The sequence below is a fragment of the Rhamphochromis longiceps genome, linkage group LG23 (assembly GCF_057381845.1).
Source record: "Rhamphochromis longiceps isolate RC_006_pf linkage group LG23, R_longiceps_female_GT1.1, whole genome shotgun sequence".
Classification (NCBI taxonomy): Eukaryota; Metazoa; Chordata; class Actinopteri; order Cichliformes; family Cichlidae; genus Rhamphochromis; species Rhamphochromis longiceps.
Genome location: NC_140578.1, coordinates 46901613 through 46917061, shown reverse-complemented (window position 1 = coordinate 46917061; position 15449 = coordinate 46901613). Strand labels below are relative to the sequence as shown.

Below are 15449 nucleotides of genomic sequence, written 5' to 3'. Positions count from 1 at the left end.
GAGAACCTTCACAGACATGAGTGTGGGGTGTTACTTTGAGCCACTGAGTTGCTTCACGACTCCAGTAAAGAAGAAACGCCGTTGTGCAAATGCAAAAATACACAAGTCATTGATAAAACTCAGGATTTGTTTATTCCAGTTTGGCTGAAATCCTCATACTGGGAGGTCAACTGTAACCTGACGTCTGCTGTGATTAAGAGTACTGAGCCACACAGGATGGCAGTGAAGAGTCCAGCTGTGTGTCAACAGCCACTCAAGGATGTGTCCACAGAGTGTCAGGCAGCACTGCGACTCTCAGGCATCAGGTTGATCAGAGAGTTGCTGGCCTGAGCCAGCTCTGTGATGGACACTCGGCCTCGCTGCCTGATGAACTGAGCCACAGAGTCCAGCTCTCCTGGAGTGATGGAGATAAACTTCCCTCTGTCATCAATCACACCTGCAGACAACAAGTAAACAGTGAATGCATCGTTTCTTATACAGCACCGTTCTCCTCAGTCTGAGCACTCAAAGCGCTCTGCACATTCACACATTCAAGGGCTTTTTTCTAAGCACTTCCCATTTATGGCTACATTCACACTGCAGGCGAAAGCGCATCAAATCAGATTTTTCAACCCTCTGCGACCATCTATCCGATCATGGTGTGACAGTGTGAACGGCACAAATCCGATATTTTCAAATCCGACCTGGGTCACTTTCGTATGTGGTTCTGAATCCGACACACATCTGATGTTTCAGAAAGCGACTGCTGTTTGATGGTCATGTCGCATTAAATCCGTCTTTTACGTCACTGACACAAGACAGACGCCATTATCAGCGCCGGAGAAGACATCGAACGCTTCCTGGTCATCCCGTGAAACTGTTGGGAAGACAACGTTGGAGAAACGTGAACATTTTATCTGACAGAAACCTGCAGCTATCCTTTGAAGCAGCGCTGCTCTAAAACAGCAATAAGGATCATTATTAGGTTATTTACATTATTATGTGAATAACAAAATAACTTAAAGCAAAAATTGGGAAACGTGAAGTCCGAAGTCTTTATATTAAGGCCATCAGTCAAACAATACTGTTGCTCTGGGTCTAAACAGAGCGCGTCGTGCGTGACGTCTTCTTTTGCGCATGCAGCTGCTTTGAGCGTTCACACTAGAGCGCCTTTGCTGTCGCATTTTATTTGTAGTGTGAACGAGCAGACAAAAAACTCAGAATCGAGCATTAAGACCTGCAGAGTGAACGTAGCTTCACGTTCACTCAGCAGACTGGGAATGAACCACCAACCTTCTGGTTAGGTGACCTGCTCTACCACCTGAGCTAAAGCCACCCCACAGGTCACCGTAGGATCTGCCTCCTAGATACTGCATCAGCACTTCATAATAGCAACCAGAACCAATGCTCAGACAGTTACGTGGACATCTGGTGGCAGCATCGAGCACAGAAGCTCTGTGCTTACTGCCAGGAACGAGCTGAAGTCGTCCATGAACATGTGGGAGGATGTGCAGTCGGGCTCACTCAGGACGAATGATCCTTCACAACAGCAACTGTCAGCCTGATTTTCCTCATTAATTATGTAATTAATTCATCTTCTGGCCTCCTGGCATATTGGATCTGACATGTTCAGTGTATTTGAACGGTCTTGACGCGCTAACCTGTGAGGGAGCCTTCAGCCAGCAGGTCCTGCAGTCTGCTGATGGCATCTTGTGTCCTCATCCCAAAATGAGAAGCCAGATCCTCCAGGAGAACCACCTTAGAGGTCTGCAGCAGAGGAGACCGTTAGAAAGACGCCGACTGATGTCAGCAGGGGAGCAGCGGCGGAGTGGGCGGCCTTACCTCGATGTACTGGATGAATTCTTGCAGCAGGTTGCGTGACTGAGAATACACAAGCAGAGGTTTACTCCAAATAAAACAGGAATGTTTACCATAATGTCTCCGGTCTGACCTGGTCCTCAGAGAGCTGCTCCTCCTCTCCCTGCTCTTCTACGATAAAGGAAGCCTTGAGTCTCAGGTACTCTTCCTCCTCGCGCTTTTCCTGCTCCTCTTTAGCTCGGCGCTCCTGCTCCTCCTGAGTGGAGAGCAGCACAGAGCATCAGCATCTGATCACGTGAGCACCCGAGGAAAGCTGCCGAGGAGACTCGGTGAGACCTGTTTCTGTTCCAGCAGCCGCTCCTTCTCCTCTGCCTGCTGCCTCTCCTGTTCTCTGAGCTCCTGCATCCTCCTCCTTTCCTCCCTTTCTTCCATCTCAGCCTGAAAATAGTAAACTGTAAAGTGACTTTGAAGACACTGCAGTAGAACAGAGTTCATTAAAAACCAGTAGATCGAAACGAGCCCTGAGTGGACAGTGGAGCGTGTCTCACCTCCCTCTGGGCTTTCTTGGCTTGTTTCTCCTCCAACTTCCGCTGCTTCTTGGCTCCGACCTTTGCAGTCGGCTGGAAGCTCTGCTGCTCCGCCTCGTCTTCCTCCACAGGCTCCTCCTCTGAAAGCAGCAGGACACACTCATTCTCATGTATAAACAGCACCTTTACTGTGTGTTTTGCATTTGATCAGCAGAAGTGGAAACAGAAAAAAGGGGGGTGAAATCAAATAATGTGACACGTTATAAATGCTCAGCAAAAACTGTGGGAAAAGCCAAAGTTTAATGTTGAAATTCATCTTTGTGTGATGAACATGCAGGGACATTATGAGGGACATTTGTCCCACAGGAAGCCTGTGCTTCTGCTCGGAGAGGCCCTCATGAAACATACGCTCCGAGAGCTCAACCACGAGCCGAGCAGACTCTTCCAGCACACTAACGTGTTTGTTTCAGGGGCTTTACCGCGTTCCACAGCTTCTCTCTGAGGTCGTCTGTTTGCCATCACACTGGCCAGGTTCCTTCTCCTGCGAGGCATGCCGGCTCCTCGCTCCTCTGCTGCTCGCTGAGGGGGCCCCGCTGCACGCACAACATCCCTGCGCTGGTCCTCGTCGGCTGAGCACACAGCACAAGGAAACTATGAGCCATGCACACACTTTGTCAATTAAGTAAATATTTAAACTGGGGGGGTGACCACATAAAGCTGGGGTTTTGTGTCTGTTTCGGTGAGTTTAAACGCCATCAGAAACAGATTCAGGCCAAAGCTGGTGTAAGTCTGCCGTGTCCTCATGTCCTGGCTTCAGCCACGGGCTGATGACACGTTCAGGCCCACATCAGCTCTGCACAGCTGCACGCTGACAGCACGTCGTTACCACGCGTGACGTTTCCATTCCCACTGCCCGACGAGCTTTAACACCAACATCTGATGAACTCATTATTTACAACCGGCTGTCAGCGCGCTATGAGCCGGATCGACACGTTTAGGGCTTCACCAAAACACGGCACAGATCCGAGCAGTCAGAGCTACAGGTGCTGCTCAGCGTGTGCGAGCTGCTCATCTACCAAACAGCGTCTGAAACGAGCAGCCTGGACTGCGGCATGTCGGCATCCAGGCAGCGGCCCACCGCTGCAGCCGAGCGCAGTGAGGCGGTCCTACCTGCCCGTGTCTGCCTCCGCACCTTCACGGCAAACAGTATGAGAACGACGAGGACAGCGGCAGCTATCACATACAGCGCTACATCCATAGCTGCCCGGGAAATACTCTGAACGGAATCTGTTCCGACAGCTCAGTACTAACGCTCCTTCTTCTTCTTCTTCCTTCTTCTGCTTCTTCTTCGCGTGTTTTGGTGAACCGATAGAAAAGGGACATAGCGCCACCTGCTGTGTTGGAGTTCTCAGTACAGCTGCTGTGTGATGACCACAGAAAACAATGAAGTCAATTCATTAATTTGGTTTTCTGGAAATCTGTTTGCAGCCTCTGCTGTCGTCCTCTTTATCCGGTATCCACCAACCTGAACACCGGAGATCAGATCTGAACTGTGTTCACACGAAAGGGATGGCACTGGTCGTACTGGTCACTCTGGCATGAACAGCACACCCGAGCCGATCCCACAAGTTAGTGATGGATACATGAAGCGCACTGAAGCTTGTATTGAAAAGAGGTTTTCAACACTGTCCTCTTTGGTAGCGACATATGAAGAGCAGCTTAAATCCACGCGTCCATGCTCCGCTTATCCTCAGGGTTGAGATAAACTGGTCATTATGATTGCCCACCAATGTTCGCTCCAAGCTGCGCGCGTGCGCAATTGCGCACTGCTGGCACGTCTCTGCGCACAGAAAATCTGCGTTGCCCACAAAACAAATCTAACCTGAATTGAAATTAAAATTAAAACTTCAACAATCCTGTTCTGCAGTGTGAGTCAGTGACTGGCTGCTCCCGTATGGGATCAGAACGATGCCACCTTATCCCACAGTCCAGCCAATGATGCGATTCACATTCGTATATACGCAGCTGATCAACGTCGCTGACAGGCTCTGACAGCGTCATTATGTGCGACACCGGTGTTTTAGCAAAGCGGCTGATGTGGAGTGAAGCCACGTTAATGACAACGTGTACAACCATTGGAGACGTGAGCAGGACAGACAAACAACTGACGGACAAAGTGTGGACTTTATACCAGTTTTTAAATTAGAGTTTAAAAGTTTTAGGAGTGACGGCGTGTTTGAGATGTGACAGATTTGCGACGTTTAGCACAAATCTTGTGTAGTTAGTGTCAGGCACGTGCAGAGGGGGGGGGCTAGAGGGGCTTGAGCACCCGCCCCTTTCCTGATGGGTGCCCAAAGTGCCCTTTTGTTGAGGCAACTTAAAAAAAAAAATATTTATTTATTTTTTAATGTGTGTGCGGAGTCCTGTCTGTGCCCCTCAACAATAATATTTAACTATTAATCACAGTTTTGCTAAATAAAAGGATCTGGCTTGCATCAGTCACATGATCACATTTAACCAATGATCGCCCTTGACGGCAGAACGCGCTGGTTACGAGCCGGGAACGAGCTCACAAAGAGCACGCGCATTTTTAGCGGTCCGGAGCTGTAGGAGAAACACAAGTTAACTCAGAGACACAGACTGATGCGACACAACCAGTAAGTAGGTGTACAGCGTACACTGTAGTGTGTAGCACACAGGAGTATTAGCTTATTACGTACACGTTGGTAAGTTGTCTTGTTGCAGCTGACGAACTGAAACAAACGAGCGTGCTGTGTGTGCAACAGCGCGACAAACATTACCTGTCCTTTTATTAACTGCACAGGTAGTGCTGGTCACAGCTGCTGGCTACCTGGCTTTCAATTCAATTCAATTCACTTTTATTTATATAGCGCCAAATCACAACAAAAGTCGCCTCAAGGCGCTTCATTGGTACAGAGAAAAACCCAACAATCATATGACCCCCTATGAGCAGCACTTTGGCGACAGTGGGAAGGAAAAACTCCCTTTTAACAGGAAGAAACCTCCGGCAGAACCAGGCTCAGGGAGGGGCGGGGCCATCTGCTGTGATTGGCAGGGCCGTGCAGAGGTTTAAAGGGGCGGGTGCTCAAAGTTAAAAAGGGGCACATTGAACCAGGCTGAATAACAACAACACACATTCATCAAGAATCTAATATGGGAAGGGCAGGGCTGTGCTGATCTGAGACTGTAGACATTAAAAAGTCCACAGGAGAGATGGTAGCTGATTAAACAAGTGTCATGAGATAATAACAAAATGCAAAGATTGGTGACAGCGCTTGGAACCATAAGGCAACGAAAAACTGTGAGAAATAAATTAGGCTCTGCCTGTGAATCACTCTTTGCTTCTCTTCTTCCTTCCATCCCATCATTTCATATATCACTCTCCACTTGCTATGTGAGAACAAGGCACAACTTGCTATTGCAATAAACTATAATCTAATTATCCACACCTAACAACTCCAGCACTTAATCTATAATAAAATGATGACAGAAAAATGTTATAGCCCTGCCTTTAGTAGCCTCACACAGCTCCTGCTGTTTCCTCCTCATGTCCTTACCAGCCATGTCTGCACAATGTTATATCATGAGTAATATTTTTTTTTTTTAATCCATCTAAATAAAACACACACATGCACGCACACACAGTGACATGTTAGACCTTCTTCAGAATACTGTATATACTATGGGCATCATGGTGCTGATCCAGAATCCTTACATTATTATTTATTACTAGAGCTACAATAATAAAGCAAAGAAGAGGGGGAAGTAATAAATATGAAATAATGTATTTATGATGATTCCATTTGTTTCACTATCCACTCTGTGCAGGGCAAAGCTTATTACATGTTTAAACTGTAGAGATACAATCATTTTACTGCTGTAAAATCCAACTTTTGTCTTATTTAAAATATAAATCTAATATAATCTGCTTCTTAATGTATGTTCTTTAAAATACAGCGTGTGTTTTTAATATATTATAATTATAATAATGCATAATTATGTGGACATACATATTAGATCGTTTTTAGTGAAATATAATCCCTCCAGAAAGGCAGGAAAAGCCCGGAAACTTCCTTTAAAACTAAATATGTTCCCTGAAACGGTGACAGAGCTACAGACCCATGACAACTATATGCTAAAGCATATAGTTAGGGCTGGAGCAGGTGACCCTGAATCCTCCCTTAGTTATGCTGCAATAGACGTAGGCTGCCGGGGGATTCCCATGATGCTCTGGGAGTTTCTACTTCACTCACTATGTGTTAATAGACCTCTCTGCATTGAATCATGTCTGTTATTAACCTCTGTCTCTCTTCCACAGCATGTCTTTATCCTGTCTTCCTTCTCTCACCCCAACCAATCACCAGGCACGTGCAGAGGGGGGGGCTAGAGGGGCTTGAGCACCCGCCCCTTTCCTGATGGGTGCCCAAAGTGCCCTTTTGTTGAGGCAACTTTTAAAAAAAAAAAATTATTTATTTTTTAATGTGTGCGTGCGGAGTCCTGTCTGTGCCCCTCAACAATAATATTTAACTATTAATCACAGTTTTGCTAAATAAAAGGATCTGGCTTGCATCAGTCACATGATCACATTTAACCAATGATCGCCCTTGACGGCAGAACGCGCTGGTTACGAGCCGGGAACGAGCTCACAAAGAGCACGCGCATTTTTAGCGGTCCGGAGCTGCAGGAGAAACACAAGTTAACTCAGAGACACAGACTGATGCGACACAACCAGTAAGTAGGTGTACAGCGCACACTGTAGTGTGTAGCACCCAGGAGTATTAGCTTATTACGTACACGTTGGTAAGCTGTCTTGTTGCAGCTGACGAACTGAAACAAACGAGCGTGCTGTGTGTGCAACAGCGCGACAAACATTACCTGTGCTTTTATTAACTGCACAAGTAGTGCTGGTCACAGCTGCTGGCTACCTGGCTTTCAATTCAATTCACTTTTATTTATATAGCGCCAAATCACAACAAAAGTCGCCTCAAGGCGCTTCATTGGTACAGAGAAAAACCCAACAATCATATGACCCCCTATGAGCAGCACTTTGGCGACAGTGGGAAGGAAAAACTCCCTTTTAACAGGAAGAAACCTCCGGCAGAACCAGGCTCAGGGAGGGGCGGGGCCATCTGCTGTGATTGGTTGGGGTGAGAGAAGGAAGACAGGATAAAGACATGCTGTGGAAGAGAGACAGAGGTTAATAACAGATATGATTCAATGCAGAGAGGTCTATTAACACATAGTGAGTGAAGTAGAAACTCCCAGAGCATCATGGGAATCCCCCGGCAGCCTACGTCTATTGCAGCATAACTAAGGGAGGATTCAGGGTCACCTGCTCCAGCCCTAACTATATGCTTTAGCATATAGTTGTCATGGGTCTGTAGCTCTGTCACCGTTTCAGGGAACATATTTAGTTTTAAAGGAAGTTTCCGGGCTTTTCCTGCCTTTCTGGAGGGATTATATTTCACTAAAAATGATCTAATATGCATGTCCACATAATTATGCATTATTATAATTATAATATATTAAAAACACACGCTGTATTTTAAAGAACATACATTAAGAAGCAGATTATATTAGATTTATATTTTAAATAAGACAAAAGTTGGATTTTACAGCAGTAAAATGATTGTATCTCTACAGTTTAAACATGTAATAAGCTTTGCCCTGCACAGAGTGGATAGTGAAACAAATGGAATCATCATAAATACATTATTTCATATTTATTACTTCCCCCTCTTCTTTGCTTTATTATTGTAGCTCTAGTAATAAATAATAATGTAAGGATTCTGGATCAGCACCGTGATGCCCATAGTATATACAGTATTCTGAAGAAGGTCTAACATGTCACTGTGTGTGCATGTGTGTGTTTTATTTAGATGGATTTTTAAAAAAAATATTACTCATGATATAACATTGTGCAGACATGCCTGGTAAGGACATGAGGAGGAAACAGCAGGAGCTGTGTGAGGCTACTAAAGGCAGTGCTATAACATTTTTCTGTCATCATTTTATTATAGATTAAGTGCTGGAGTTGTTAGGTGTGGATAATTAGATTATAGTTTATTGCAATAGCAAGTTGTGCCTTGTTCTCACATAGCAAGTGGAGAGTGATATATGAAATGATGGAAGGAAGGAAGAAGAGAAGCAAAGAGTGATTCACAGGCAGAGCCTAATTTATTTCTCACAGTTTTTCGTTGCCTTATGGTTCCAAGCGCTGTCACCAATCTTTGCATTTTGTTATTATCTCATGACACTTGTTGAATCAGCTACCATCTCTCCTGTGGACTTTTTAATGTCTACAGTCTCAGATCAGCACAGCCCTGCCCTTCCCATATTAGATTCTTGATGAATGTGTGTTGTTGTTATTCAGCCTGGTTCAATGTGCCCCTTTTTAACTTTGAGCACCCGCCCCTTTAAACCTCTCTGCACGGCCCTGGTTAGTGTGTAGTTAGTGTGTAGTTAGTGTGTAGTGAGCGTGTAGTTAGTGTGTAGTCAGTGTGTAGTGAGCGTGTAGTTAGTGTGTAGTCAGTGTGTAGTTAGTGTGTAGTTAGTGTGTAGTCAGTGTGTAGTTAGTGTGTAGTCAGTGTGTAGTCAGTGTGTAGTTAGTGTGTAGTCAGTGTGTAGTGTAGTCAGTAGTGTTGTGTGTGTCAGAACAATGAGGCGCCTGCTGAGTGTTACAGGTGTTACAGCAGTGACACATCTGCTGCTGTCAGGCCTGCAGGTATCAGGCTGTTGTTCTCCTTCATCTCATAGTGGACAGGAATTATTTTTGGAGTGAAACAAATAATTTGTGTGGCATCAGATTTGATGCAGAACAGCTGATTGTTCTGTAAATAGTTTGAAATGTTTGTTTAAAAAACACCTTGGCTGCATTTTTAGGTAAACAGCTGCAAAACTTTGTTGTTTGCAAAACTCAGTTACTTTTTTGAAGAAGTAACTAAATAATTAATTACCCAACATTGGTCATTATTTACTGTATTTGCAGACAGAGTTACAGACTCTCTCCCAGACCACAGACTCATCATACAGTCAGAGCTTTATTAAAAAATAAAGAAAGTTGTGTTTTCAAAATTGGAGTTGAAGTTATTTTTACTTCCAGTAGTGTTAACATGCTGCAGGTCAGGAACAAGATTCTTTTTAATTTTCATTGTAAGTGGGCTAAAGCAGTTAATTAAAAGTCGTCTAACATAAATGCTGTAATTTGATTATTTTAATAAACATGTGACTTGTGTGTGTTTTAGGGGTGAATGGTAAATAATTTCGATGAACAAACCTTTCTTGTTTAAACGTGTGTGGTCTCTGTTTACTTGTGACTTGTGTACTCAGTGCTTCTCTGATGAGAGGTGAAACGTCTTCAAGCAACTTAAAGAAGTCCAGACGCTTTTCTTTGCAAGCTCCTTTGACTACGATGACCTGGATGACTGTGAACCTTCACAGACATACTCAGTGCTGAGGTGAGGGGACGGTCTCCTTGTGGCATCATCTCCTTGAAGCCCACCTCATGGCCTGTCTCTGACGTCCTCTGTTATATGTGTCACAGAACACCACACTGAAGTTGTCCTGTGGTACGTGCCCCAAGCATGTGTCAGACACATACTACACACTACTGACTGCTGCAGCAGGGTCCATGCTCACAGATGATGCTGATCAGGTACCTGACTGTCAGCACCTGGTGTCACAGGATACTGTTTCATGGTGTAATCAACCTGCCACTGATTGTCCACAAATAGCTCTTCTAATTTATATATTAATGCTTGAAAACGAAACTGCTATAAAATGTTTTGCTGCTAAAAAGCGTGTTTAGGAACCTGCATTTCTTCCTGATGCTCATCTTCCTGTCTACACACAGAGCTCAGAGACGAGGCTGATTCTGAAGACTTGATTGGTCAGTGGATGGTGAATCCATTCCTGCATTTGTTGATCTGTCACAGCAGAAGGTTAGCAAAAGTCACATGTTAGAAGACAGCCAATTAAAAAGCTGGGTGACTTGTGTGTTTATTCTTCAGTGCTTAGAGCAAAACTTCAAAAACTTCAATACTTCTCAGCCGGACTGAAATACACACACACACACACACACACACACACACACACACACACACACACACACACACACACACACACACACACACACACACATTCATGCCTACATGATGTTTTAGAGTACAGTGAGGAAGCGTTTTACATACAAGCATGGGTGCAAAAACATAGGAAGTGCATTTTGGTTCTACACAAGCATTTATATGAAGCTCCTGGTACTGAAAACTGCGCTGTGGTCGGATTAAACCAGCCTGCAGCACCTCGGCAGCAGCTGTACAGGTGTAACATGCAGAGCCTGCTGATCACCACTAGGTGGCAGAAACACTGCGGACTAGATCACTTTGAAGGCACACATGCACACACACATGCACACACACATGCACACAAGCAGCCCTTGCTTATCTGATGAACTGTCGGTAATAAAGTGCACCTGAAAGCATCATCATCTACTATTGGACTGGTTGCTCGAGTCACACCTGGAAACTGAGATTGTGGAAACATTGTGGCCTTTGATTGTGTTACACAATCAGTCCACAGGCTCTGTTGTAGACCTTGAAATGAAGAAGCCTTCAGCTTTTATGATGAGTGAAGGTTGCAGACGGAGGAGACTCGAGTGCTGATAGGTCTCAGTGAATCCCTCCCTGACAGCTGATACTGGACTGTGTCTCTAGTATTTGGTGCAGAGAGCTGTCACAATTCAATAAAGAAATATTTTACCCACTGTTATCAAGAAGCAGTCATACACTGCACTGATGAACAGTTGTGTAAATGGGAGGTTTCTGAGCCTCTGGATTCTTGACATTCCCCTGTGAGAGTTCAGCTCTATCTGATGGGACCAAAACCCTGGTTAACCAGCACAAACTGAGAGGTGTGGGTGCTGAGTATGGACTCTTCAGATGTTCACTTTAGACTGAACCAGTTTGACATGAGCAGTTTTGGTTCTTCTCCAGGGAAGCTCTGCTAAACAACCCTGACAATGTCACTGTGATGTTAGCAGCTCAGCTCTGCTTCAGACCACAACACACAGTCTGTGTGGACGTGACAACAGAAAGACTTGGCCGGTGTGAGCTGCATGATGAGAGCTGTAGCATCGTGGAGGATGTCTGAATCACAGTGCTTGCAGTTTAATTAAAGCGATGTCTCAGGAGAGACAAATGGTCCTGGTGCGTTTGATGAGACGGCGCCTCTGGCAGCCAGCGTGACTGAAGGAACAAGCCTGCAAACACAGCGCCGGGTACACAGCAGCTGAAACACTGTCAGCACTTTTTCCTCTGGGCAGAGAGAGCAGAGAACAGGAGAGCAGATAGCAAAGTGAAATGAGGACAGGTTCATCGTTTAATCCCTTCTCCCGCAGAAGGATGTGAGGCTCGGCCGGGCGCGACTCTACTTTTCCATCGCCGGTGACATCTGGAGGGCACATCCTCTTTCTTGAACGCCCACTGCAATGTGATATTGTGTCTCTTACCTGCCTTAGCACTGTGTGTGCTCCATCTGTACACGGAAATGTTTTGTTGCTACTAACAACACTGCTGATGCTGGTAAAAAATGGCCCGTGTGTGTCTTTACTACAGTGATTACACTGATAGTACACACTGTACTCAGACTTAATGCCACAGCAGATGATGAATTTCACTCCACTGCGTTGTGCTCTGTGCTCTCTCTCAGTTGTGCGTCTGCTCGCACACAAACAACACTGCGTTTGGCAGAGAATCGACCTATCAGACGCTCTCCTGTGATCTGCAAAGAATGTCGTGTCACAGAGCTGAGACGATCTAAAGTTGAAGGTGATGGAAGGACACTTGACTTGCTGCAGTCTTTATTTCCTGTTTCACTGCTCAGGTGATCTGAGGGGGCGGGGTTTACTGCAGCTCCACTTCTGGTAAGACCGGCAGGGAAAAGTGGCTCGTGGCTGATGTTCCACGGTACGTCTAACCTCCAGAGGTCAGTGCAACCTACATGGAAAGTGCTGAGCCAAGAGGAGTTGAGCCAGTCAGCAGACGGTGCAGGTGTAGCAGCTCTGTGTGTGCGTGATGTAACAAGGAGGTAGTAGTAAGAAGGGGCCGGACAGAGAGAGACAGGAAGAGGAAGACAGGAAGAGATGCAATGTCCTGCAGGCCCAAGGTGACTCCTGTGCAGCACGGGTTACTATGAGGAAACACCACCTCAGTCAGAGGGCGTGCTCACACTACGCTTTATTTAGCTGTGAGAAAACACTGCAGAGCACCAAATCAGATTAATCCCATGCTTACACAGTGGGAATGAGCGGAGTTACAGACAGGCCGGGAAGGTCAGAAATCCACCAAGGATGTCATTACCTTTGGATTCAAGGGCAAAGTTAGCACAGTTTAGCATAAAGACCAAGGAGACTGAGCGGGTCCAAAGTTCAAAAGTGAACCTAAAGAAGTTTGCTGATTAACACGCTGTGATTAAGTGTACGCGGAGCCTTTGTGGTGTTTCTGAATTCTGGACACACACAGAGCCCAGCAGCCTCGCACAGCTGGGCTAAGCAGACACTCACTGGCTTGATGCACATTCATGACTTCCACTTCTGACTGAGCAGACAGAAACAAATAATAGAAGAAGAAGAATCCTTTAATTGTCCCACAAGGGGAAATTTGGTTGTAACAGCAGCCAGAAAGACACATATACAACAAACAGGACACAGGACAGAAACATACACAACCTTTCTTACATATTTACATCAAGGACAGTGGCTACTATATACAGAGAGTACTGTACAGTTATTCAATTACATAGAAATAGCTACAGATAAGAGGCAAAGCAGGTTGTAGTGCGAATCGAATCGAATGGGACTATTTGCATTCACTCAAAAACACACTTTGCATTTCTCATGTCTCCCATGAATAACAGAGCTGTGGGCAGCTAAAGGAAAGAGTCCAGAGGCGCCGATGTGATGCTTTAGCACTGAACGGAGGATCACCTGCTGTGATGTGGATGCAGCTGCGTGTCCTGTCACTGACAGGTGTTACAAACCGAAGCAACACAAGTTGCTCAGATAACACACAGCTGTGATGACACATTTGTGTAGGCCTGCAGTCTCACTTACTGTTAGCGCTGCAGAGAGCTGCTGAACCGCCTGCTGTAGTTTTCCTTTTAAATGCAATGGCACAGACTTATGCATGAGCAGGCGGCCACAGCTGGGGTCACTGACTCGCTAACCAGAGCAGTCTGCTGGAAAGCAGTAACACAACCTGCCAAACACAGTTCTCACTGCGAGGTGAAGCACGAGCAGTGAAAATGACAAATAAAAGCATCAATAAAAAGCTGAGCAGTAAAGGCTCTTTATGAGCTTCACTCAGTGGAAGCACAGACTAAACTTTAAACTCCTGCCTCTCCAACAGACCTCTGATATATATGCTCTGTGCATTTTGCTCATTTCAAGCTGGTAGGTCCAAACTTGGAGGCAGACAGTCCTGTGTCTGTTTCTGCTGTGTCGTATCTCTCAGTGTCACGCTGCCTCTCGAGCACAGGCTCGAGGCTGAAGGTTGCTGCAGTGTGATGGAGAAATCTGCACACAGTATGAAGACTGTTATGTATGTGTGGTGCATGTGTAGACTAACGCAAACATCTCCGTCGGTCGCACTCTGCAAGGTTTTGCAGAGACGGCTGACCCTCTGATGTGTGTCAGTATTCTGCCGACTGCTGCAGCACATTGTTGTGTTGGCGTGCTGTAACTAACGGGTCGTCCAGCCTCATGTTGCGTATTTGTTTACAGCCTAGCAGTGTGCTGTGGACTGCACGTGTTCCACATGCTGATGGATGCTCTAACTGAAGACAGCATCCAGTTGCATTATGGGAGATGATAAATTCGTGCTTTTTGACCTCACGCCAGGTAACAGACGTTATGACATCGCAGCCTCTGCGACGTCTTTTATTGGTTTCTATTTAAATCCCTAAATAGCATCTTGTCCTCATGCAGCACAGCCTATTAAAGTCCCACAATCATTATCGGACCTGAACAGGACAGCATGTAAGTGGCTGCTGCTGCCTGCTCTAGTGCAAACGCAGCCAAGATGTCTGCACTGGAGCAAACTGCACCTGAACACTACAGAGCATTTAAGGCATTGATCAGTGCTCATGACAAACTGGATATTAACGATCAAGAAAGAGACCTCCCAGCCCAGTGTTCCTTCAGTGGGCTGGTGTCAGTCATGTTTATGAGGTTGGAAAGCTGCAGTCAGCTGAGGCTGAAGACGTCACCTGATGATGACGAAACGTTTCTCCCACTGAAAACGTCCTGATGAACAGAATCAGCCTTCTGGGATTTAAAGCCGACGTAGTAAATTATACTGATATCGATCCATCGTTTAGAGATGAACATTGAAGCAGGAGAGTGTTTGAACCCTTGTGCAGCAATGAGTGCAGCAGCGTTTCAGTCCTGCACCTTACAGGGAGGACGTCAGAGCATCCGCTGATGGGCGGAGCTCCGCTGGATCATTAACTTTACTGTTCTATCGAATTTTGCATTTTCCTCCTTTTGTTTGTGTAAAATAATTCTGAATTCATTTCTCTGAAGGCTGCAGTAAAAAGACCGAACCACTGTGCCCGTCTAAGGCTTCTGAGCGTCCCGCGGGTGAAGGGCAGGCCGCAGCCAGATTGTCCACCTCTAAAAACACTCTTTGTTGACACTATGTGCGACTGAGTTGTGATCCATGACAGTGAGTTTGTTGTCGTCACAATAGAAACTGATGACGTCTGCGTCGCCTCTGATTCATGTTGCAGTCCTCTGTTGGTCAAACAGATCCAGCGCGTGCTACATTTCATCATCGCTGTTGGAGTTTATAAAGTGGATAAAAACCACGTCCCGTTCTTGGGACTTGACTTTGACAGGATCACACTGCTATGGAAGGAAATCCTCGCAACCTGTTCTTCCCTGAGCTAAATAGCAGTGAGTCGGTAAAATGAGTAAACTGGTGCCAGAGTGATTTACAGCATAATCTTCCTTATCAAGCCGCCGGGCAGTCTGTTAATGGTTGTGTGTTTTATATGACTGCAGCTCGGAGCAGGGTGTGCTGTGTTAGTTCACCTTTCTCTTCAAGGGCA

At 45.8% G+C, this 15449-nt stretch overlaps 1 protein-coding gene and 1 long non-coding RNA gene across 2 annotated transcripts; one reads left to right on the top strand and one right to left on the bottom strand.

Moving 5' to 3' along the window:
• Positions 1-113: 113 nt before the first annotated feature.
• ddrgk1 (DDRGK domain containing 1) lies at positions 114-4256 on the bottom strand. The gene is made up of 8 exons (XM_085399068.1): positions 3495-4256; positions 2804-2953; positions 2346-2464; positions 2134-2235; positions 1931-2053; positions 1822-1860; positions 1641-1746; positions 114-436 (listed from the first exon to the last, which is right to left on the bottom strand). The coding sequence occupies exons 1-8, from the start codon at positions 3580-3582 to the stop codon at positions 276-278; spliced, it is 888 nt and encodes a 295-aa protein (XP_085255194.1). The 5' UTR covers positions 3583-4256; the 3' UTR covers positions 114-275.
• Positions 4257-5807: 1551 nt separating this feature from the next.
• Positions 5808-9999, top strand: LOC146642933 (uncharacterized). Its single transcript, XR_014909683.1, has 3 exons — positions 5808-7076; positions 9675-9802; positions 9889-9999. It is a non-coding gene; the product is annotated as an uncharacterized LOC146642933 (long non-coding RNA).
• Positions 10000-15449: the final 5450 nt, after the last annotated feature.